This window comes from Somniosus microcephalus, chromosome 13 (genome assembly GCF_052327205.1).
Source record: "Somniosus microcephalus isolate GS21.2 chromosome 13, FLI_Smic_1.0, whole genome shotgun sequence".
NCBI classification, from domain to species: domain Eukaryota; kingdom Metazoa; phylum Chordata; class Chondrichthyes; order Squaliformes; family Somniosidae; genus Somniosus; species Somniosus microcephalus.
Genome location: NC_140999.1, coordinates 14,815,455 through 14,837,767, shown reverse-complemented (window position 1 = coordinate 14,837,767; position 22,313 = coordinate 14,815,455). Strand labels below are relative to the sequence as shown.

General features: G+C 46.1%; 1 protein-coding gene across 1 annotated transcript; it reads left to right on the top strand.

The window, feature by feature from the left end:
• The first annotated feature begins 10,828 nt into the window (after window positions 1-10,828).
• Window positions 10,829-17,323, top strand: c13h19orf25 (chromosome 13 C19orf25 homolog). Its single transcript, XM_086004539.1, has 3 exons — window positions 10,829-10,928; window positions 13,011-13,167; window positions 16,498-17,323. The coding sequence occupies exons 2-3, from the start codon at window positions 13,032-13,034 to the stop codon at window positions 16,698-16,700; spliced, it is 339 nt and encodes a 112-aa protein (XP_085860665.1). The 5' UTR covers window positions 10,829-10,928; window positions 13,011-13,031; the 3' UTR covers window positions 16,701-17,323.
• The last annotated feature ends 4,990 nt before the right edge of the window (window positions 17,324-22,313 follow it).

Genomic DNA, 22,313 nt, shown 5'->3' with positions numbered 1-22,313 from the left:
AACGCTAGTTTTACACCAATGTTCCCTCTAATTTTTGTTTTCGTGCGCGGTCCCTTTAAATTTGCTGCGCGGCCGCTCATGCGCGGTATCTTCTCCAGCGTCAACAGCCGGTGAGCGGCCTGCGCGGGACCTCCCGCTTGGTGCGCGGTCGCGCAGCTTGGGGGGACGGGACGTTGATAGAGTGGATACAGAGAGAGAGTGTCTCCACTTGTGGGGAAGAGCAAAACAAGAGGCCGTCAATATACCAAGAAATCAAATGGGGAATTCAGAAGAAACTTCTTTACCCAGAGAGTGGTGAGAATGTGGAGCTCGCTGCCACAGGGAGTGGTTGAAACGAATAGTAAAGATGCATTTAAGGGGAGGCTGGACAAGCACATGAGGTAGAAGGGAATAGAGGGTTACACTGATAGATTTAGATGAGGAAAGATGGGAGGAGGCTCGAGTGGAGCACAAACGCCGGCATGGACTGGTTGGGCCGAATCTGTGCTGTAAATTCAATGTAATTCAATGATTCCTTCCCCCCCCAACCCCCCAATAAACTTGCATTCCCTACATGAGTCTAATACTCTGACTCTATGACCACCGGATCCAAAAAAAACCTAAAAATTGCCTGAGGACTTTGAAGGTTTTGACAGTATTGAGTCCTGGATCGGAACCTTTAAGAATAAAGGAAGGAACAATAATGTTGTCACTGGTGCGGAACAATAATGTTGTCACTGGTGCAGAACATCATGAAGCCACTGCATTGCAGGGGAGGATGGAAGGGTGAACGGAGGACACTGCACTAAATGACTGCTCCCAGGCTCCCTTTGAAGAGCAGCTTTCAGGCATTAACCCCAGGGACAGTGGACAATGAGTGGCCATGAATAACTGTGCGGAGATCTACCTTTATAAAATGTTGGATTATCTCACAGTTCAGATGAACTAATTTCAACACCAATTTATAGTTATAAATAATGCTTTCCAGATAATAAACATCCCAAGATGGCTTACTGGAGATCCGAGAACAATGAGCAGGAAGTGGGAGAGATTATGAGGTGGCTGATGGTGTAGTCAAAGAGGGTAGCAAGCGAGGTGGTAAGATGGGAGGGGGTTCTGCAAGAGAATTCCAGTGTCAGAGGCATGCTACTGACGGGGGGAGTGAGAAGGAGCCGTGCAGTAGATCAGAGATGGAAGAGCAAAGGGCACGAGCTGGGATGTAGGGCAGGAGAAGTTTTCAGAGGCACAGTGGAGTGAGGCCATGGAGGGATTTAAAGAAACACTTTGGTGGTTCCCTAATTTCTGGCCGTAACTTTGGCAGAAAGCCCGGAGAAGCTGTGAAAATTACCGTTTATGCCGTTTCTGCAGGTCTTCTGCCGATCTTCTGCCAAAGTTATGGCGGGAGATCAGACAAACCCCACCCCGCAGAAATTCTAGGTGTACCTCTTTAATCACAGGACTGACATCTTACACTGTAGCCTGTGTGTCACTGTCACTGACAGTGTCGCAAACCTGAAATTTCCTGTTTTTAATACAAATGGATTGATGGTACAAAGGAATAAGAAATCATTCAGCCCAGCAAATCTCTTTCCTGCTGTAAATGTGCCTTTAACTATAGTGATGGACTATTCCCTTTACAGTTGGGCTTTGTTTTTATCTCAATAGTGCACCAGTTGCATTTGCAGTCATGTTCTCAGCAGTGCAGGGCTCCATTCGCGGCAACTAAGGGAGATCCTTCCAATCCTATACTTTGTTTTTTGTTTACTGGGAAGATCGAAGTCGTCGTTTTCAGTTCCCGCCACAAACTCCGTTCCTTAGCCACTGACTCCATCCTTCTCTCTAACATCTGTCTGAGGCTGAACCAGACTGTTCACAACATTGGTGTCATATTTGACCCTGAAATGAGCTTCCGACCACATATCCGCGGCATAATTAAGACTGCCTATTTCCACCTCGGTACCATCGCCCGTCTCCGCCCTTGTCTCAGTTCATCTGCTGCTGAAACCCTCAGCCATGCCTTTGTTACCTCTAGACTTGACTATTCCAACGCACCCCTGGCTGGTCTCCCGCATTCCACCCTACGTAAACTTGAGGTCATCCAAAACTCTGCTGCCCGTGTCCTAACTTGCACCAAGTCCCATTCACCCATCACCCCGTGAACGCTGACCTACATTGGCTCTCAGTTAAGCAACGCCTCGATTTCAAAATTCTCATCCTTGTTTTCTCATCCCTCCATGGCCTCACCCCTCCCTAACTCTGTAATCTCCTCCAGCCCCACAACGCCCCGAGATATCTGCGCTCCTCTAATTCTGCCCTCTTGAGCATCCCTGATTATAATCGCTCAGCCATTGGTGGCCGTGCCTTCTGTTGCCGAGGCCCTAAGCTCTGGAATTCCCTGCCTAAACCTCATCTCCTCTCTTTCCTCCTTTAAGACACTCCTTAAAACCTACCTCTTTGACCAAGCTTTTGGTCACCTGCCCTAATTTCTCTTTATGTGTCTCAGTGTCAATTTTTTTGTCTTATAACGCTCCTGTGACGCGCCTTGGGACTTTTTATTAAGATAAAGGCGCTATATAAATACTTGTTGTTGTAACAGTCTGTGATACTGTTAGTGATTTTTCCAAGAAATATTATCCCTACTCTTTTGGTATTTTAATCACGACTGGGAGTAAGACGGGGTGGAATCATGGTTCAAGTTATGACATTTGCTTTGACATGGATGAAAAATTGATTACAATTTATAGTGTTAATAACCAAAGCCTCTACATAACGAGACATGTAAAAAATTGATTTTTTTTAAAAAATGCTTTTGGTGTCAGGATTGTACTGTATTTTAGAAATTTCTGTAAAGGTCATTGAAAAACCGGATTGCCCAGTTCAAAACCAAATTAATTGAGTTTGTTTTGGCGGGGGGACGGTGGGGTGGCTTAGAGGGCGACATTTTCCTTCGGGATGGACGCAAGTCTTTACCTCCTACACAACCAATGTGGGGTTTCTGCTCTGCTGCTGCAGCAAGGCTTTTGTTTAAAGCTTTCTTTGCCGGCTAGAACTGTGTATGAATAACACCACCACAATGTTAAGAAGAGTGTCCAGTCCAGTAGTAAAACATAGGCTAGATCAGCCTCTCTGTTTGCCACAGTTTGGCCTCGGTCCCACTGAGAATAAACACCAACTCCAAGCCTTTGTTAAAAAAAAATAAGAATATAAGAAATAGGAGCAGGAGCAGGCCATTCGGCCCCTCGAGCCTGCTCCGCCATTCAATAAGGTCATGGCTGATCTTCTACCTCATCTCCACTTTCCTGCACTTTCCCCATATCCCTTGATTCCCTTAATATTCAACAACCTATCGATCTCTGTCTTGAATATACTCAATGACTGAGCCTCCACAGCCCTCTGGGGTAGAGAATTCCAAAGATTCACCACCCTCTGAGTGAAGAAATTTCTCCTCATCTCAGTCCTAAATGGCCGACCCCTTATTCTGAGACTGCGACCCCTGGTTCTAGACTCCCCAGCCAGGGGAAACATCCTCCCTGCATCTACCCTGTCAAGCCCTGTAAGAATTTTGTATGTTTCAATGAGATCACCTCTCATTCTTCTAAACTCTAGAGAATATAGGCCTCGTCTACTCAATCTCTCCTCGTAGGACAAACCCCCCATCCCAGGAACCAGTCTGGTGAACCTTTGTTGCACTTCCTCTATGGCAGGTATATCCTTCCTTAGGTAAGGAGACCAAAACTGTACACAATACTCCAGGTGTGGTCTCACCAGGGCCCTATATAATTGCAATAAGACGTCTTTACTCTTATACTCAAATCCTCTTGTAATAAAGGCCAACATACCATTTGCTTTCCTACTTGCTTGCTGTACCTGCATGTTAACTTTCAGTGATTCGTGTACAAGGACACCCAGGTCCCTCTGAACACCAACATTTCCCAATCTCTCTCCATTTAAAAAATACTCTGCTTTTCTATTTTTCCTACCAAAGTGGATAACTTCACATTTCTCCACATTATATTCCATTTGCCATGTACTTGACCACTCACTTAGCCTGTCTATATCCTCTTGAAGTCTCTTTGCATCCTCCTCACAACTTACATTCCCACCCACCTTTGTATCATCAGCAAACTTATATATTACATTTGGTCCCCTCATCCAAATCATTGATACAGATTGTGAATAGCTGAGGCCCAAGCATTGATCCTTGCGGTGCCCCACTAGTTACAGCCTGCCAACCCGAAAATGATCCGTTTATTCCTCATTAAATACGTTGTGAAAAGTAAGGCTGCATTCATTTAGGTTACAGTGCATTGGACAGCCAGCTGAAGGGTCCATTCCTCTTGAGATATGGTGCTACGTTGGGAGGGGGCTGTGGTTGGGTGCCATCTTTCCTTGGCTGGCCCTGATAAGGGGAGGTGGATTTCTGGAGGATGGGAATAATAATCAGGAAAGGGCCCCAGATTAATAATTAGCAAAAAAATTAAAATTAAGTTTCTAGGGTTGTAAGACCAGTTCAGTTTTACCTGTGACTGCCACCCTCCTCTCACATGCATAAAATATGCAAGTAAGCAAGTAAACTATTACCTGTCACGTTAACTGCAAATTGGAAACTCCCCAACTGATGGAACCAGTTAATCCTCTTTGATCTGCCAGTTATAATGATAGGTGGAGACTACGGTGCTGCTACGTGGCTTTAAATTTTTGGAATAAAAATTCCATCAGCAAAGTGACATAGAAAGAACTTGTTCAAACCGCATCGTTAAACAATTTCTATCTGTTAGGAGTCATCTCGAAGTTCATAAACCTAACTCAAATACATATATTAAATCACTCCTCGCTCCTCCCTATCTCTGTAAGCTCCTCCAGCCCACGACCAATGTTCCCTCATTTATTTTGGATGCGTGGCCCCTTTAGGGGGCTGCATGACCCGTTCAAAATACCGCGCATGCCGGCTGCGCGGGAGGTCCCGAGAGCTGCGTGGCCACGCAGCTTAAAGGAAACATTGCCCGTAACCCTCCGAGAACTCTGCGTTTCTCCAACTCTGGCCTCTTGTGCATTCTCACTTCCTTTGCCCCAACATTGGTGGCCATGCCTTCAGCTGCCTAGGCCTTAAGCTCTGGAATTCCCCCCCTAACCCCCTCTGCCTCTCCACCTCTCCTTTTTTAAGACGCTCGTTAAAACTTACCTCTTTGACTAAGCTTCTGGTCACCTGTCCTAATGTCTCCTTCTTTGGCTCGGTGTCAATTTTTGTCTGATTATGCCCTTTATTTTTATTTATTCATTCACGGCCTTTATTGCCCCATCCCTAATTGCCCTGGAGAAGGTGGTGGTGAGCCGCCGCCTTGAACCGCTGCAGTCCTTGTGGTGAAGGTACTCCCACAGTGCTGTCTTTGACGTAGCGGTTTGGTACAACTGAGTGTCTCGCTGGGCCATTTCAGAGGGCAGTTAAGAGTCAACCACATTGCTGTGGGTCTGGGGTCATATGTAGGCCAGACCGGGTAAGGACGGCAGATTTCCTTCCCTTAAGGACATTAGTGAACCAGTTGGATTTTTACAACAATCCGGTAATTTCATGGTCACCATTACTGATGCTAGCTTTTTAATTCCAGATTTATTTAATTAACTGAATTTAAATTCCCCAGCTGCCGTGGTGGGGTTTAAACTCACGTCGGCGATTCACCAGGCTGATACCTGGAATGGCGGGAATGACCTACGAAGAGAGATTAAATAGTTTGGGCTTGTACTCACTGGAGTTTAGAAGATTGAGAGGGGATCTCATCGAAACATATAAAATTATGGCAGGCCTGGACAGGCTGAATTCAGAGAGAATGTTTCCAATGGCCGGGGAGCACAGAACCAGGGGCCACAGTCTAAAAATAGCGGGCAAATCATTTAAAACAGAGATGAGGAAGAATTTCTTCACTCAAAGAGTGGTGAGCCTGTGGAATTCCCTGCCACAGAGGGCTGTGAAGGCTAATTCAATAAATATTTTCAAGAGAGAATTGGATATATTTCTGAAGGCTAAGGGGATTAAGGGTTACGGAGAAAAGGCAGGGACGGGGTACTGAACTGGTAAGATCAGCTATGATCTCAGACGAAGATCAGCCATGATCTCATTGAATGGCGGAGCAGGCTCGAAGGGCCGAATGGCCTACTCCTGTTCCTATCTCTATGTTTCTATGTCTCTGGATTATTAGTCCAGGCCTCTGGATTACTAGTCCAGTAACATAACCACTATGTTACCGTACCCTCTTGTGAAGTGTCTTGGGACAGTTTTGCAACGTTATAGGCGCTATATAAGTGCAAGTTGTTGTTGATGTTGTTCTGTAAATTACAAAGTTTGTTCTGTAGAAAAACATCGTATAATGTGTTGCTATGGGCAACTTGCGTTCAATATACAAATATATATATATTTTAATTGCTTCTTAAATTTACTCCTTTGGAAAATGAAACTTTGTTTCTCAGCCTTAAAGGAATGAATTTCCCCCTACATATACAATCATCACTTTCATTTTTGGTAGCTTCGTGAACTTTTGAGACAATCCCTTAAAACATTAGATGGACATGAGGGGGGTGATTTTCACTAAGGAGGCGGGACTACAACTTTCGGGGTTGTAGTCCCACCTCCATCGAGATGCGGCCATTCCACGCGATTTTAACTTGATTGACCTTGTTGAGCCTGCCAAGTGGGCTCAGCAGGCCAATTAAGGGCCACCCGGCAACAGGTGATGTCACAGACTGAAATTTCATCTGTCAAGACGTTTTGACAGATGAAATATCAGTGTTTCACAGCTGTTTGAAGCTGTCAAACACTGACAGTCTGACTTCTAACCTGAGTCCTTCTCCACAGACTCAGTTAGAAATCTCACCGGCACAGAAAGCTGCAGGCTGTCACTTTTGACAGTTCGCAGCCGTTCTGCTTTCTGTGCCGGTTAGATGATGGACTCCCAAAACCTAGAGGAAGGAAGGCTGTAAAGGTAAGTACAGGTAATTTAAACTTCTTCACACACTTTAGACACACCAAACACACTTACCTTTGCACTCATGCACCCATCACTCACCTGAACACCGACATCTCGACCCCTCCAAGTCCTTCAACCCGACGGCCCGACTCCTCTAACTTGGCGTGGTTTGGAGCCATCGGGAATCCCACACTTCAAGCTTTAAAATAGGGATTAGGCTAAAAACTGCCTGTTAACTACCTGTTAACAGGCAGTTAATTGGCACTAATCCCTTCCCGCCTCGGGTCGGCGGGTCCCAGTGCGGGGCGGGTACCCACCTCCTTTGAAACTTACATGGAGGCGGGTTTGGGGTGGGATGGTGTCGGGACCCCCGAATTCGGGACTTTAACCCCCCCCCCGCACGCCTCCAATCCTGACTCCACGGGTCAGTTAAAATCGAGGCCGGGGAGTGTGTTTATCTTGTCAGGAGTGCAGGAAGGTCTCTGGCAGCGAGTGAGCAATTGGTGTAAATATTCACTGCTCTAAAACATGCTCTTCACAGTTTTTGCAATGCCTATAAAAGATAATAGCTTAATTTGTACGAGCTAATTATAGTAAGTGTTTATCTAGAGTGTTGGTTCATACACTGCACTGCAGTAGCGGCAAACTGAATGGTGCATGTAAAGGCTTATAGTCTTAATTTAAAGGAATGAGGTTATCTGAGAAATGGTTAGGTTAAATCGCTAATGACAATAAAGCGGTGTTGTGTTTTTGGAATTTTTACCATTTTTTTCCACAGGAAAGATTTGGGAATGAGTTATATTGAAATGATTCTGTTTAAATTAAAGTCAGTTCACAGAGATGCCTAACCTGGGAGAATATTTATGGCAGAGCTGGAATTTGTAACAGTCAAACAATAGAAGATCAAATAGGCTCGGAAACATCCAATTTTATGAAAACGAAAGGTTAACTGTTTCTCTCTCCACAGAAACAAAAGCAAAATACTGCGGATGCTGGAAATCTGAAATAAAAACAGAAAATGCTGGAAATACTCAGCAGGTCGGGCAGCATCTGTGCAGAGAGAAACAGAGTTAACGTTTCAGGTCAATGATCCTTCGTCAGTACGTTCTGAACAAGATTGGTGAAGTCAAACGTAGGTCCCTTGCAGTCAGAATCAGGGGAATTTATAATGGGTAACAAAGAAATGGCAGACCAATTAAATACATATTTTGGTTCTGAAGTAAGCCCCCAAAGTGTGGACTGAGTGATATACACAGTCGACAACACTGGCTTGTTGTAAGAAAGACAGACCCAATAATTGAAGTAAAAACGGTTTATTCAGGCCTGGGGAGCTATGGCTCTTGCGTCCCAACACAAGGCTCCAACTCCACCGAATCTCTTGAGGTTTACACAGTTATACACATATTCCGAGACCTCCTACTCCAGAGGTCCAATCGATTTAAAAGTCTATACATTAATCACTAATTAGGTGTGCCTAACTTCTACAAGGTAACCAATAACATAAGTTTCACTTTTCACTGTATGGGCCTGTGGCCCCTCTGATTTCTTGGAAATGAGTCATCAGGTCATGTGATTTCTGAGAAACGAGACCCTCTCTCTCTTGACCACTACTGAGTTTCGTTTTTCCAGAAAAGGGTTATGTCATTGTCTCTTTTTGTAAGTTTCATCTCTCTAAACTGGTATGGTCATTTCTGCAATTAAACATACGAGTAATTAGTACATTTCATCTTTAAACATTTTGCTGCGCAATTGCGTTCTACTAAACGTGCCCTGTTACGCTCATTTTTAAATCTTACTTCAGTTCTGTCTTCACAAAGGAGGACACAAATAACCTCCCAGAGATGTCGGGGAACATAGGGTCTGATGAAGGGGAGGAACTGAAAGAAATCAGTATTTGTAAGGAAATGGTGTTAAGGAAGTTGATGGGACTGAAGACCAATAAATCCCCAGGGCCTGATAATCTACATCCTAGGGTACTTAAGGAAGTGGCCCTAGAAATAGTAGATGCATTGCTGATCATCTTCCAACATTCGATGGAATCTGGAACAGTACCCATGGATTGGAGGGTAGCTAATGTTACCCCACTATTCAAAAAAGGTGGTAGGGAGAAAACGGGGAATTACAGACCGGTAAGCCTGACATCGGTAGTGGGGAAAATGCTAGAGTCCATTATAAAGGATGTAATAGCTGAGCACTTGGAAAACAGTGACAGGATCGGACAAAGTCAACATGTATTTACAAAAGGTAAATCGTGCTTGACTAATCTATTGGAATTTTTTGAGGATGTAACTGGTAAAATAGATAAGGGAGAACTAGTGGATGTAGTATATTTGGACTTTCAGAAGGCTTTCGATAAGGTCCCGCATAAAAGGCTAGCGTGTAAACTTAAGGCACATGGGATTGGGGGCATGGTATTGACTTGGATAGAAAACTGGTTGGTAGACAGAAAGCAAAGAGTTGGAATAAACGGGTCTTTTTCTGAGTGGCAGGCAGTGACTAGTGGGGTACCGCAGGGATCGGTCCTTGGACCCCAGCTATTCACAATATATATTAATGATCTAGACAAGGGAACTAGATGTAATATCTCCAAATTTGCAGACGACACAAAGCTGGGTGGGCGTGTGTGCTGTGAGGAGGATGCCGAGAAACTCCAGGATGATTTGGACAGGTTGGGTGATTGGGCAGAAGCATGGCAGATGCAATATAATGTGGATAAATGTGAGGTTATCCACTTTGGTGGCAAAAACAGGAAGGCAGATTATTATCTGAATGGCAATAGATTGGGCGAAGGGGAAGTGCAACGAGACCTGGGTGTCCTTGTGCACCAGTCGCTGAAGGTAAGCATGCAGGTGCAGCAGGCGGTTAAGAAGGCAAATGGTATGTTGGCCTTCGTAGCGAGAGGCTTTGAGTACAGGAACAAGAATGTCTTGCTGTAGTTGTACAGGGCCTTGGTGAGACCACATCTTGAGTATTGTGTGCAGTTTTGGTCGCCTTATCTGAGGAAGGATGTTCTTGCCATGGAAGGAGTTCAGCGAAGATTCACCAGGCTGATACCTGGGATGGCAGGAATGACATATGAGGAGAGATTGGGTTGATTGGGCTTGTACTCGCTGGAGTTTAGAACAATGAGAGGGAGGGATCTCATTGAAACTTATAAAATTCTGACAGGACTGGACAGACTAGATGCAGGAAGGATGTTCCCGATGGTCGGTGGGTCCAGAACCAGGGGTCACAGTCTAAGGATAAAGGGTATGCCATTTAGGACAGAAATTAGGATTAATTTCTTCACCCAGAGAGTGGTGAACCTGTGGAACTCTCTACCACAGAAGGCGGTAGAGGCCAGTTCATTAAATATATTCAAGAAGGAGTTGGATATATTTCTTAAGGCTAAAGGGATCAAGGGATATGGGGAGAAGGCAGGGACAGGGTACTGAATTTGGATGATCAGCCATGATCGCATTGAATGGCAGAGCAGGCTCGAGGGGCCGAATGGCCTACTCCTGCTCCTATCTTCTATGTTTCTAAGGGTTATGGACCTGAAGTGTTAACTCTGTTTCTCTCTCTACAGATGCTGCCTGACCTGCTGAGTATTTCCAGCATTTTCTGTTTTTATTTCTCTCTCCAGAGATGCTGCTGAGTATTTCCAGCTTTTTTTTTAGGGAAAACAAAAACTTTTCAAAATCTGGCCTTGATAATACTGCAGTCTGCCGCTTGCTTTTGCCCCGATAAAGGTCTTGTATGACGAAAACATGTGCAACGTTGCATTTGAAGTGAATCGTCGTTTCCCACGCAATACTTGGCATTGTTTAGATTTTGGGCTGCGCAATGAAAAATATTTGTGGTTGTGGGGTGCAGACTGGCTTTAAGGGGCGTGTCCCCGGGCCAGCTGATTGACGTGGTGACGTGCTGCGGCGTTGCTAGGCTGGCGTCAGTGAGGGAGCGGCGGCGGCGGGCGAGGTAGGAGCGGCTGGAGCGCCTGGATCAGGCCTGGTTGGTTCCCCTCAGCCACCGGGCACGCAGGGCGTCGGGTCGGCGTGGACAGGGGGAGTGGAGCTGTGCTGCCGCGGCCTCTCCTATCGTGGCCTAAAGCCAGCTGCTTGGATCTGGGTCATTTTGTTCCTCCTCTCCTGAAAGGGTGTGGGGGGTTAAACCCTCTCTTTTCTCCCCCCCCCCCCCCCAACCTCAACCCCCCCCCCCCCCCCCTTGCCCGGGGTACACAACACTGGGCTTCTCCCCCACCCACCAACCAACCAACCACTCCCAGGCTGTGAATGGCATGCGGGCTATTCAACCACGGAGTGCCTCACACTTGTGGAGCGGGCACCAAGTGACCCAGCTCCCAGCAGCTCACTTTGGGCACGCACTCGGAGCGCCGTGACCCACGGGCCAAGCGCTGGAAAGTCGGATTCGGCCGGATGGCTCTTTTTCGGGCAGCGCCCACGCCAGGGGCTGAATGGCCTCCTCCCGCGCCGTAAATCCTCTACGATCCTGCCTTCTTCGCCCAGTGCCCGCCCCTCCTCTTGCCTGCCCTCACACCAGTGTTTTCTAGCAGGAGCCGCTGGATGGCCAGCAGGAGTGTGAGCCCTTGCTGTTATCCATGCAACCCCCCCCCCCCCCCCACACCCCTTGCCCAGTTGTGCCCTTACTGTTACCTTGGCTGAGATTGGCTCAGTTGGTAGCACCCTCGCCTCTGAGTCAGAAGGTTGTGGGTTCAAGCCCCACTCCAAGGACATGAGCACAAAAATCTTGGCTGACACTCTAGTGCAGTACTGAGGGAGTGCTGCACTCTCGGAGGTGCCGACTTTCGGATGAGACGTTAAACCGAGGCCCCGTCTGCTGTCACATGGATGTAGTAAAAGATCCCCTGGCACTATTTTGTTATCCCTGGTGTCCTAGCCAGTCCCTTACAAAGTTGGTGCAGTACAGCTAGACTGTATATGCCAACTCAGCCAAGACAAGATTGAACCTGGGACCTTCTGGTCTGTATGGCTCAGTAAGGATTGGGGAGGGATAGGAAATGTAGCTCAGTTTTCAGTTCATTTTAATGTTGATCTCCTGTGACATGTATCAAGGTGCACGCGTTGGGTCTCTGATTTTGTACATTGGGCAGACATAAGGGATTAGGACTACTGCTCGTGTGTAAGATAGACACCAACACAGATTGGTTGGGCCAAATGGCGTGTTTCAATGTTGTAATTGTGTGTAGTATTAAGAACTAGAGGGGAAATGAGAAATGTCTTCACACAGAGGATTCTTACGATCTGGAACACACTACCTGAAAGTGTGGGTGGAATCAGATTCCATAGTAGCTTTCATGATTGGGGGTGGGGGTGGGACGAAATTGTGCAGCTCTTTCAAAGAGCCGGCATGGGCACGAGGGGCCGAATTGCCTCCTTCTGTGCTGTAAGATTCTATTTCAGCACTTTGGAGTGCAGCTCCATAATTTTCTAGAGAATTGTTGTGCATCTTCTGCAGTTTAAGAAGTTGGCTACCTAGCTGTGAGAAGCAGAGTTTTTCCAGAGGGCCCCCCGAGGTTACTTGTCGGGTCGCTCGATTTCTGAATTTTTCCTCGTGTTATTTTTATTGTTGCTTTCTGTGATGATAGCACAGATTTACTTTTAGCTTGCTGACTGCCTTTTGAAAATTATGATGTGGCCACTGGCAGTGTGTCAACATATGTAGAGGCTACCCCATACAGAAAAGTTTGAAAACCCTCTTTCGAGAGTTGCCTGTGTTCCTAGGGCTGTGCGGGACATGAATTAACATACATAATATAACGTATAATTGAACTGCTGGATTAGTGATTATAAATTTGACAATTCAGCCTTTTCACAGGTTGGGTCACACTGACTTTTCTATATTTTGCTGTCAAATTGAGCAGTACCAGTAGAAATATTCCTATTGTGCAGAAGTTTTATTATGTGCAATGTTGTATTTATGGGAGTTGGGGAGAAGGGGGGTGGAGAGACACATATTATAATAAAACCGGTCACAGCGCACTATTCTCTTTGCCAAAAATGTGTGTGTGCTACAATAGTTGATACGCTGCTATTTGTGTCTTTTTTATGTAAGATTCGCGCTTGAGGGGGTGGTATGACATCGAAAAACAAGAAGCGTGTCATTCTGCCGACTCGACCTGAGCCTCCCACTATCGAGCAGATTCTGGAAGATGTCAGAAGTGCGAGACTGTCTGATCCGGTATTCGCTTCGTTAGCCGAAGGCAGTGAGGGTATTGTATTTTATCCTTGCAAATTGCCAGTTGCTTTATTCTTTCCTATTTGATTATGTTTTTTATTTTCTAATCCAGTTTTCTTGTATTAATTGATTTTTTTTCTTATCGAACCCAGATCTTGTATTGACATAGCCAATTTTTAAAAATGAATATACAATTCTTACTGTAAAGGGGCCATTTCGCTGCCACTACTACACACGAGCGTGGGCCAGAGAGAGGGTTATGACAGAGTGTCCTTAAATTGCCGTTTAACTGGTTAACTGGTTAACCGGGCAACTAATACGGAGTCAGAAGGTCGTGGGTTCGAGTCCCACTCCAGAGCACAAAACCAGGGCTGACCCTCCAGTGCAGTGCTGAGGGAGCGCTGCACTGTCGGAGTTGCCGTCTTTCGGATGAGACGTTCAACTGAGGCCCCGTTTGCCCCCTCAGGTGGCATAAGGGATCCCGTGGCACTATTTCGAAGAAGAACAGGGGCGTGTCCTAGCCAATATTTATCTCTCAACTAACATGACTAAAAACAGATTATCTGGTCATTACCTCGTTGCTGTTTGTGGGAGCTTGCTGTGTGCAAATTGGCTGCCGTGTTTCCCTATATTAAAGCAGTGACTACACTTCAAACGTACTTCATTGGCTGTAAAGCGCTCTGGGACATCCTGACGTCGTGAAAGGTGCTATATAAATGGAAGTTCTTCCTTTAATGTTGGGAAAGTGCATAGAATCATAGAATGATTACAGCACAGAACATTTACTTTCTCCCGAGGTTAAGAATATTGAAAACTCCAGTGGACTGCCTGGCACGTTTAAAATCCGACTTTGTCCCGAACTTCAACTTCGCATTTGCTTAAGTGGCCTCATGTCACTCATTTTAGAGTGCTCAGGAGTCCGATCATTCGTTTAACGTAGATTATCTGTTTTAGGACTGCGCACTTGAAATCAACTTGTATTCATAGAATCATAGAAAGTTACAGCACAGAAGGAGGCCATTTCGACCCATCGTGTCCGCGCCGGCCAACAACGAGCACTCCAGCCTAATCCCACTTCCCAGCTCTTGGTCCGTAGCCCTGCGGGTTAGAGCATCCCAAGTGCACATCCAAGTACTTTTTAAATGTGGTTAGGGTTCCTGCCTCTACCACCCTTTCAGACAGTGAGTTCCAGACCCCCACAACCCTCTGGGTGAAGAAATTTCCCGTCAAATCCCCTCTAATAGGAATTGATACAAGTGTGGCAGTATAACTACGCTCCCTCCCCCCGTGTGGCTTGGCAGTGCAGTTTCCATAAAGTTGAACCCATCCAATGCATTAAACTCTCAGAATAACAAGGCAGACAGTGAATTCTACTACCATCAAAGTTATTTTCTTTTTGTAAATGTAAAACGTGAGACTGCGGTTTCCCTATTAGCTTGGTGTGTAATTGCAGTCTTCTGCTTTCAAGGAAAAATAGCTCCTGCTTCTGGGGAATTTCCACTTTGGTTACCGGCCTCATCCACTTTGATTTTACGAAAGTAAAAAGCAAAACCAAATTTTAAGAAGTCTGCATATTCACACTCGCGGTAGGAATGGGATTTGTGCAATTAATAGGAAATGTGCAATTAATATGGAAGTCAAGTGAATCAGGAAGGTGCTTGTAAATGAATAGGAAAACGGCATGAAATGACTTGTCTTTTTTTTTAACGTATGTTTAACACTTTCAAGTATGACAGATGTACTCAACATTTTTATATGAATAGAAGATAGATATCTGGATTTACATTATCGATGTCATTTAACATTTTCTGTGCTTAAGTGAAGTCTTCCCTTGACGTCTTCTGCAGAGATTGAGATTTTTTTTTTTAACCTTTCCTCCTAGATCATCCACTTTACACTCGGAATCATTCATTTTGCCCTTCCCTGAACTGTCACCAATGCTTGTATATCCCTTTTTGTAGCATGGCGACTGGACCTGAACACGGTAGTTCAAGTGTGGTGTGATCAGTGCATTGTGGAGCCTCAGCGTAATCTCAGTAGAATTATATTGCTCTGTTCGAGCTAAATTGCCAAACATATTGTTAGTGTTTTAAATAGCCCCACCATATTGTCCAGATATTGGTGTCATCCACCATTATTCTCTGATCTAATTCTGATTCAAACTCTGCTAATTCCGTTCCATTCATTTTGTGCTTAAATTGCACACTATTTCATCCCTGTGCAACACTTTGGATTTGTCAGTATTAAACTTCATGTGCCCCCGTCTAAATAATGGATCCAAATCCTCCTGCAAATCCTTAGTTGCTTTAAACTTTTACTACTCTCCCCATTTTATGACCATGCAAACTTAACATTAAAAAAAAATTGTTGAAACAATTAATTGTTTTAAAACTTTTTTATAGTATGATTTCCGTATAATTGTAAGGGGAGATTAGTTCTGCTGTTCCTACGTTGTGTAAAATGAAGTTTAAACATTTGTAGGATTAATATCTTGAGCTTGTAGGTTATCTAGCTTTGACTCAACTTCCCTTTTATTCAAAGTTCTGTAGTGTGACTACATGGTCTTAAAACAATGTGGTGCTAACTAAACAGAAAAGCAACTGAAATTAACTCTCACTTCTCTATTTGTTGAAATGGGTCTTAAGCAGTCTTCCTTACCCAATAATTACATTTTCCAGTTGTGAAAAATGCTTTTGTATTTCCGCGTCTTCCTGTCATCAGCCACCAATGGAGAGGATGACCAAATGCCCTGCTCCTAGTCCTCTCGTCAGTTCTAGGTCTCGAGCTGAACAGACCCAGCTACCTTTGCGAGGAGTGACCCAGTGGAGCTTTGCCAGTAGTTTTCTGTCCTCTGATCTAGCTGAGATTGGGAACATACCTTGTGAGGAATTCTGGGTGTGAAGTCGCAACCACCTGTCTTTTGGGGCTCAGAATAATTGGACAACGTTGTGTTTTAGAAGCAGATGTTGTTTTATGAAATGAAACATAGTACAGGAAACTTTGTCCAGAATACTTGATCTAACGGCAAAAATCAGGAGCCGTTTTCTGTAAGTTTTTTTAGATCTCGTTCTTTTTTTTTCCCAGTCAGCCGCTGCAAGGTCTGTAGCTATAGCAACAGCTTCAGCTAGAGACGCTTGCAGCTGCAGCCGACTCTTTAGAAGCTGTTGCTAAGCAACAGTGTTTGTTGTCAGATACGGAGATGAAAACCTCCGTATGCTTCAACATTAACTTTGTATGTCCGGCAGTTTTGATCGGCAACACGCCGGTCCCGTCGGTGCCGGATATCACAAAGTTTCCTGTAGTTAGGTCAGATATTCATTTTAGCTATGAGGATGAAATAACTTTTTTTAAATCCTTTTTTCAGAGTTTCTGGCCCCAGTGAGAACAGAAGTGTCGATGCCAGATGTGGAAACCCAGTACCAGCAAAGCAGAGCCTATGTTGAACTGAACAGACATTTGCAAGCGGAGCTTAGTGAGCTGGCATCACGATGTGAAGAGTTGAAGAAAGCAGGGGAACAGCTTGACCTAAGTATTTCTGAAATTAAAGATAAGAATTTTCAAAACTAAGCTAATTATAAAGAATAGTTGTCGAGTTAGGGTTATATTCTAACTGATGGAAAGTAAGAAAGCAGCAACTTCTGTTGGACGTCTTTCAAAGTTTGAGTATGACTATTCCCTCTGGTGTTGTGAAACGGATGAAGAGGTGGCCGTAAATATTTCTAAGATCCTGGATCAACATGGCTATAATGGATTTGTGGAGCACCGGGACCAAGTAGCTGGAAGACTGAAGATAACAGAAGTAACCAATGTTATCCAGCAAAGTAAAATCACCATCATCATCTTGTCCCAAAGCTCCCTGGACAGCGCCTGGTGTCGCAGAGTCTCTGAGTGGAATTTGCAGCATTACATTGAGAATGGAAGCAAGGTCCTCCCAGTGTATGTTAATATGGAGAAAGAGCAAAGTCCACTAGTTTTAAGACACATTAATGGGCTTCCTTACAACTCCATATTCTTTAGTAATAGACTGTTGAGTAGCTTGAAACCAAGGAAGAAATTAGTCTGTAAACCTGCATTATGCAAATGAAAGATCATGGGGAATAAGGCAAATATCATTGGAGTATGTCAGAAGTGGCGAGTGTTGTTACCTGTGATTTTCATCCAGGATTAATAAATGGTACTGTTTCAAATTTGTGCTTTGTCGCCGTAAACAAATTGCTTTGCGAGACTAAGTGGACACCAGAGATGGTACCAGATCAAGGTTACTGATACAAACTTTGGACCTACACTAGATATTCCCTCAATGTTCAGCATCATTGGTCTTTCCCATAAGCAGATCCCATATTCCTTTCAATCAAAAGTTTATCTTTACTGCCCAATATCTAGTAATGTGATAGCATAACCCGAAGGCTGTAACAATGAATCTTTTGCTATATAAACTAGATACTGTAATCTCTCGTGCTGGCAGACATGCATCTCTAATCTTCTGAGTGGCAGGCTGTTTAAAACTTTAATGTGACAAGACCAAATATAAATATTTTACAACAAAAACAACTTGCATTTATATAATGCCTTTAATATAGTCATAGTGCCCCAAAGTGCCTCAGAGGAATAAGGAAACAATGGTCACTGTCGAAGGAGCTATTATGAGGGGTAACCAAAAGCTTGGTCAAAGAGGTGGGTATTAAAGGAGAAGCGGGAGGTGGAAAGGCACATAGGTTTAGGGAGGGAATTCCAGAGCACAGGGTTTAGACGACAGCCTATGGTGTGTGAAGGGAGGGGGGATGCACAAGAGGCCAGAGTCAGAGGAACAGAGAGTTCAGGGGATAGTTGTGGATTTGAAGAAGGTTATAGAAATAGGGAGGACTGAGGCCATGAACAAATTTATACACGAGGATGATGATTTTGAATTTGAGGCGTTGGGGGGACTGGGAGCCAATGTAGGTCAGTGAGGACCGGGTGATGGGTAAGTAGGACGGTGCCAGATAGCTGAAGTTTAGAAAGGGTGGAGAATGGGACGTCAGCTAGGAGACTATTAGAATAGTCGAGTCTGGGGGTGACAAAGACATGGACTGAAGGTTTCGGCAGCAGATGGCCGGGGCAGACATCAGTGATATTATAGAGGTAGAAGTAGGTGGTCCTTCTGTGAAGGCAAGGACATGGGATTGAAACTCAACTCAGTCGAAGAGGACGGCAAAATTGCTAACAGTCTGGTTCAGCCCGAGACAGTGGCCAGGAGAAGCAAGGATATGGACTTTGTGGCGGGGGCCAAAGAGGATGGGTTTGGTCTTCCCCGGTGTTTAGCTGGACGAAATTGCTGCTCATCCACGACTGGATGGAGGTCAGACAAAACAGAGTGTGGAGGGGGCAAGGCAGGTGTTGGAGAGGTAGAGCTGGATGTCCTCAGCATACATAAAGAAAGACTTACATTTATATAGTGCCTTTCACGACCATCGGACGTCTCAAAGCGCTTTACAGCCAATGAAGTACTTTATTGGAGTGTAGTCACTGTTGTAATGTGGGAAACACGGCAGCCAATTTGCACACAGCAATGTGATAATGACCAGATAATCTGCTTTTGTTATGTTGACTGAGGGATAAATATTGACCAGGACACCGGGGATAACTCTCCTGCTCTTCTTCGAAATAGTGGCATGGGATCTTTTACGTCCACCTGAGAGAGCAAACAGGGCCTCAGTTTAACGTCTCATCCGAAAGACGACACCTCCGACAGTGCACCTGCAGTGTCAGCCTAGCTTTATGTGGTCAAGTCCCTGGAGTGGGACTTGAACCCACAACCTTCTGACTCAGGAGATGAGTGTGCTACCCACTGAGCCACAGCTGACACGTGAAGTTGACCCCATGTTTGTAAGGGATAGCATGTAGATGAACGAGGACGAGGCCAAGATAGATCCTTGGGGGACTCTGAAGGCAATGGTGAGGGGGCTGGAAGAGAACCCATTGCTGGAAATCCTTTGGCTATCAATACAAGCAATCAATGAACAAGCAAAGTAAATATTTATCGTACAGCTCACCTTTAACTTAATTCTATATAAGACTCCTCATAACAAAGAAAGTAATAAATATGCCACTCTATCCTTGTTTTTTTAAAATTCATTCACGGGATGTGGGCGTCGCTGGCAAAGCCAGCATTTATTGCCCATGTCCGATTGCCCTTGTGAAGGTGGTGGTGAGCCGCCGCCACCTTGGAACCGCTGCAGTCCATCGTAGCTGTTTTTTTTGATACGACAGAGTGTCTCGCTCGGCCATTTCTGAGAGCAGTTAAGAGCCAACCACATTGCTGTGGATCTGGCGTCACATATAGGCCAGACTGGGTAAGGTCGGCAGATTTCCTTCCCTCAAGTACATTAGTGAACCAGTTGGGTTTTTACAACAATCCGGTAGTTTCATGACTCACCATTACTGATACTGATGCAGTGGTTCAAGAAGGCAGCTCACCACCACCTTCTCAAGGGCAATTAGGGATGGGCAATAAATGATTGCCTTGCCAACGATGCCCACATCCCGTGAATGAATAAAACGCGCCCACCCCAATCAAGTACCTTGGGATTTTTTTTTCGTTACAGGTGTTGTATTAATATAGCACCTTTAATGTAGTGAAACATCCCAAGGTGCTTCTCAGGAGCATTATAAAACAAAATGTGACACATAAGAAGATATTAGGGCAAATGACCGAAAGCTTGGTTAAAGAGGTAGGTTTTAAGGAGCGTCTTGAAGGAGGAAAGAGAAGAGATGCGGAGAGGTTTAGGGAGGGAATTCCAGAGCTTAGGGCCTTGCCAGCTGAGACACGGCCACCGATGGTGGAGCGATTAAAAATCGGGGATGCTCAAGAGGCCAGAATTGGAAGAGCGCAGATATATCTGAGGGTTGTGGGGCTGGAGGAGATTACAGAAATAGGGAGGGGTGAGGCCATGGAGGGATTTCAAAACCAGGATGAGAATTTTAAAATCAAGGTTTTGCTTAACCGGGAGCCAATGTAGGTGATATACCTATCAATTCGTCCAATAAAAAGCGACGAGTTAGGAACGTAACTAAAGGTTTTTATTGACTAAATAACAGAGCCCACCCTCGTGGGTGATTGGGTCCAACAAGGAGGAATACCAGCCAGTCGACTACCTTTATACCTGGGCAGGTAGGTGGAGCCATGGGCGGAGTCGGAGGTGGTCAGCCCAGGTATAACAGCGCGACAAGAGGCGACCTCGTATCGTGATACAACAGTGATAACGGTGATAACAATACAACAGTGATAACTATAGTGTAACGATAAAAGTGGTTTACCACATTCACCCCTTGTTTAGATTTGAGTCCGGCGGGGTGAAGTGTACTACCAGTTCTGGTATGTCAGTCTGTCCGGAGGCCTCGTAAGCCTCTCCGATCGTCGCAGCGGCGGTGCTGCATTATCCGGTGTTAGTGCTGGTGTCTGCGTGGTCGGCGAAGGCTCGTGGGGTTCCGGCATGCCGTCTACCTGGGCTGGAATTGGGGGGGTGGTGGGGGGGGGTAAAGGTGGTGTCTCCGGAGTGCCCGAGGGTGCGAGGTCTCGTAAGGAGACAGTGTCCTCCCGCCCGTCTGGGTAAGCCACGTAGGCGTACTGGGGGTTGGCGTGCAGGAGGTTCACCCTCTCGACCAGGGGGTCTGTTTTATGGGCCCTCACGTGCTTTCGCAGCAAGACGGGCCCCGGAGAGGTCAGCCAGGTTGGTAGAGTGGTTCCCGTAGTCGACTTCCTGGGGAAAACAAACATTCGTTCATGGGGGGTGGCGTTAACGGCAGTGCAAAGTAGTGACCGGATGGAGTGCAGCGCTGTCGGGAGGACTTCCTGCCAGCGGGAGGTTGGGAGGCCCTTAGACTTTAAGGCTAAGAGGACGGCCTTCCATACCGTCGCGTTCTCTCTTTCCACCTGGCCGTTCCCTCGGGGGTTGTAGCTGGTGGTCCTACTTGCTGCAATACCTCTCGCTAGTAGGAACTGACGGAGTTCCTCGCTCATGAAAGAGGAGCCCCGGTCACTATGTATATAGTTTGGGAACCCGAACAAGGCGAAGAGGTCGTTCAGGCATTTAATGACCGTGGTACTGGTCATGTCTGGGCAGGGGAAGGCAAAGGGGAAACGGGAGTACTCATCAACAATGTTGAGGAAGTACACATTACGGTCAGAGGACGGGAGGGGCCCCTTAAAGTCGATGCTCAGGCGCTCGAAGGGGCGGGTGGCCTTGATCAGGCTTGCTCTGTCCGGCCTAAAGAAGTGCGGTTTGCACTCGGCACAGGTCTGGCAGTTCCTGGTTATGGTCCTGACCTCCTCGATGGAGTAGGGCAGGTTGCGGGCCTTAATGAAGTGGTAAAGTCTGGTGACCCCGGGGTGGCAGAGGTCGTTGTGGAGGGTCTGAAGTCTATCACTTTGCGCGCTGGCGCATGTAATTCGTGACAGAGCATCGGGGGGTTCGTTCAGCTTACCTGGCCGGTACAAGATATCATAATCGTAGGTGGAGAGCTCGATTCTCCACCTCAAGATCTTGTCATTCTTGATTTTGCCCCTCAGCTTGTTATTAAACATAAAAGCGACCGAACGTTGGTCGGTAAGGAGGGTAAATCGTTTGCCTGCCAGGTAGTGCCTCCAGCGTCGTACCGCCTCCACAATCGCCTGGGCCTCCTTCTCGACCGACGAGTGTCGGATCTCAGGGCCCTGTAGGGTCCTTGAGAAGAAGGCCACCGGTCTCCCCTCCTGGTTAAGGGTGGCGGCTAGGGCGAAGTCGGATGCATCGCTCTCGACTTGGAAGGGGATGGACTCATCCACTGCGTGCATAGTGGCCTTGGCAATGTCTCCCTTAATGAGGGAGAAGGCTGCGCACGCTTCCTCCGTAAGGGGGAAGGATGTGGACTTCATGAGGGGTCTGGCTTTGTCCGCATAATTGGGCACCCATTGAGCATAGTAGGCAAAGAGCCCCAGGGTTCTCTTAAGTGCCTTAGGGCAGTGGGGGAGGGGTAGCTCCATGAGGGGGCGCATTCTTTCGGGGTCGGGGCCGATGAGTCCGTTCTCTACTACACAGCCAAGGATGGCAAGGCGCGAGGTGTTAAACACACATTTCTCCTTATTGTAGGTGAGGTTCAGCCGTTGGGCTGTACGGAGGAATTTCTCCAGATTCACGTCGTGGTCCTGCCGGTCGCGGCCGC

What these genes read in the sequence shown, in the direction of transcription:
- c13h19orf25 (XM_086004539.1), top strand. Translation starts at nt 13,032, where the DNA reads ATGACATCGAAAAACAAGAAGCGTGTCATTCTGCCGACTCGACCTGAG. An exon ending in GTTAGCCGAAGGCAGTGAGG is followed by an intron (nt 13,168 to 16,497) that starts GTATTGTATTTT and finishes TCCTTTTTTCAG; the next exon opens with AGTTTCTGGCCCCAGTGAGA.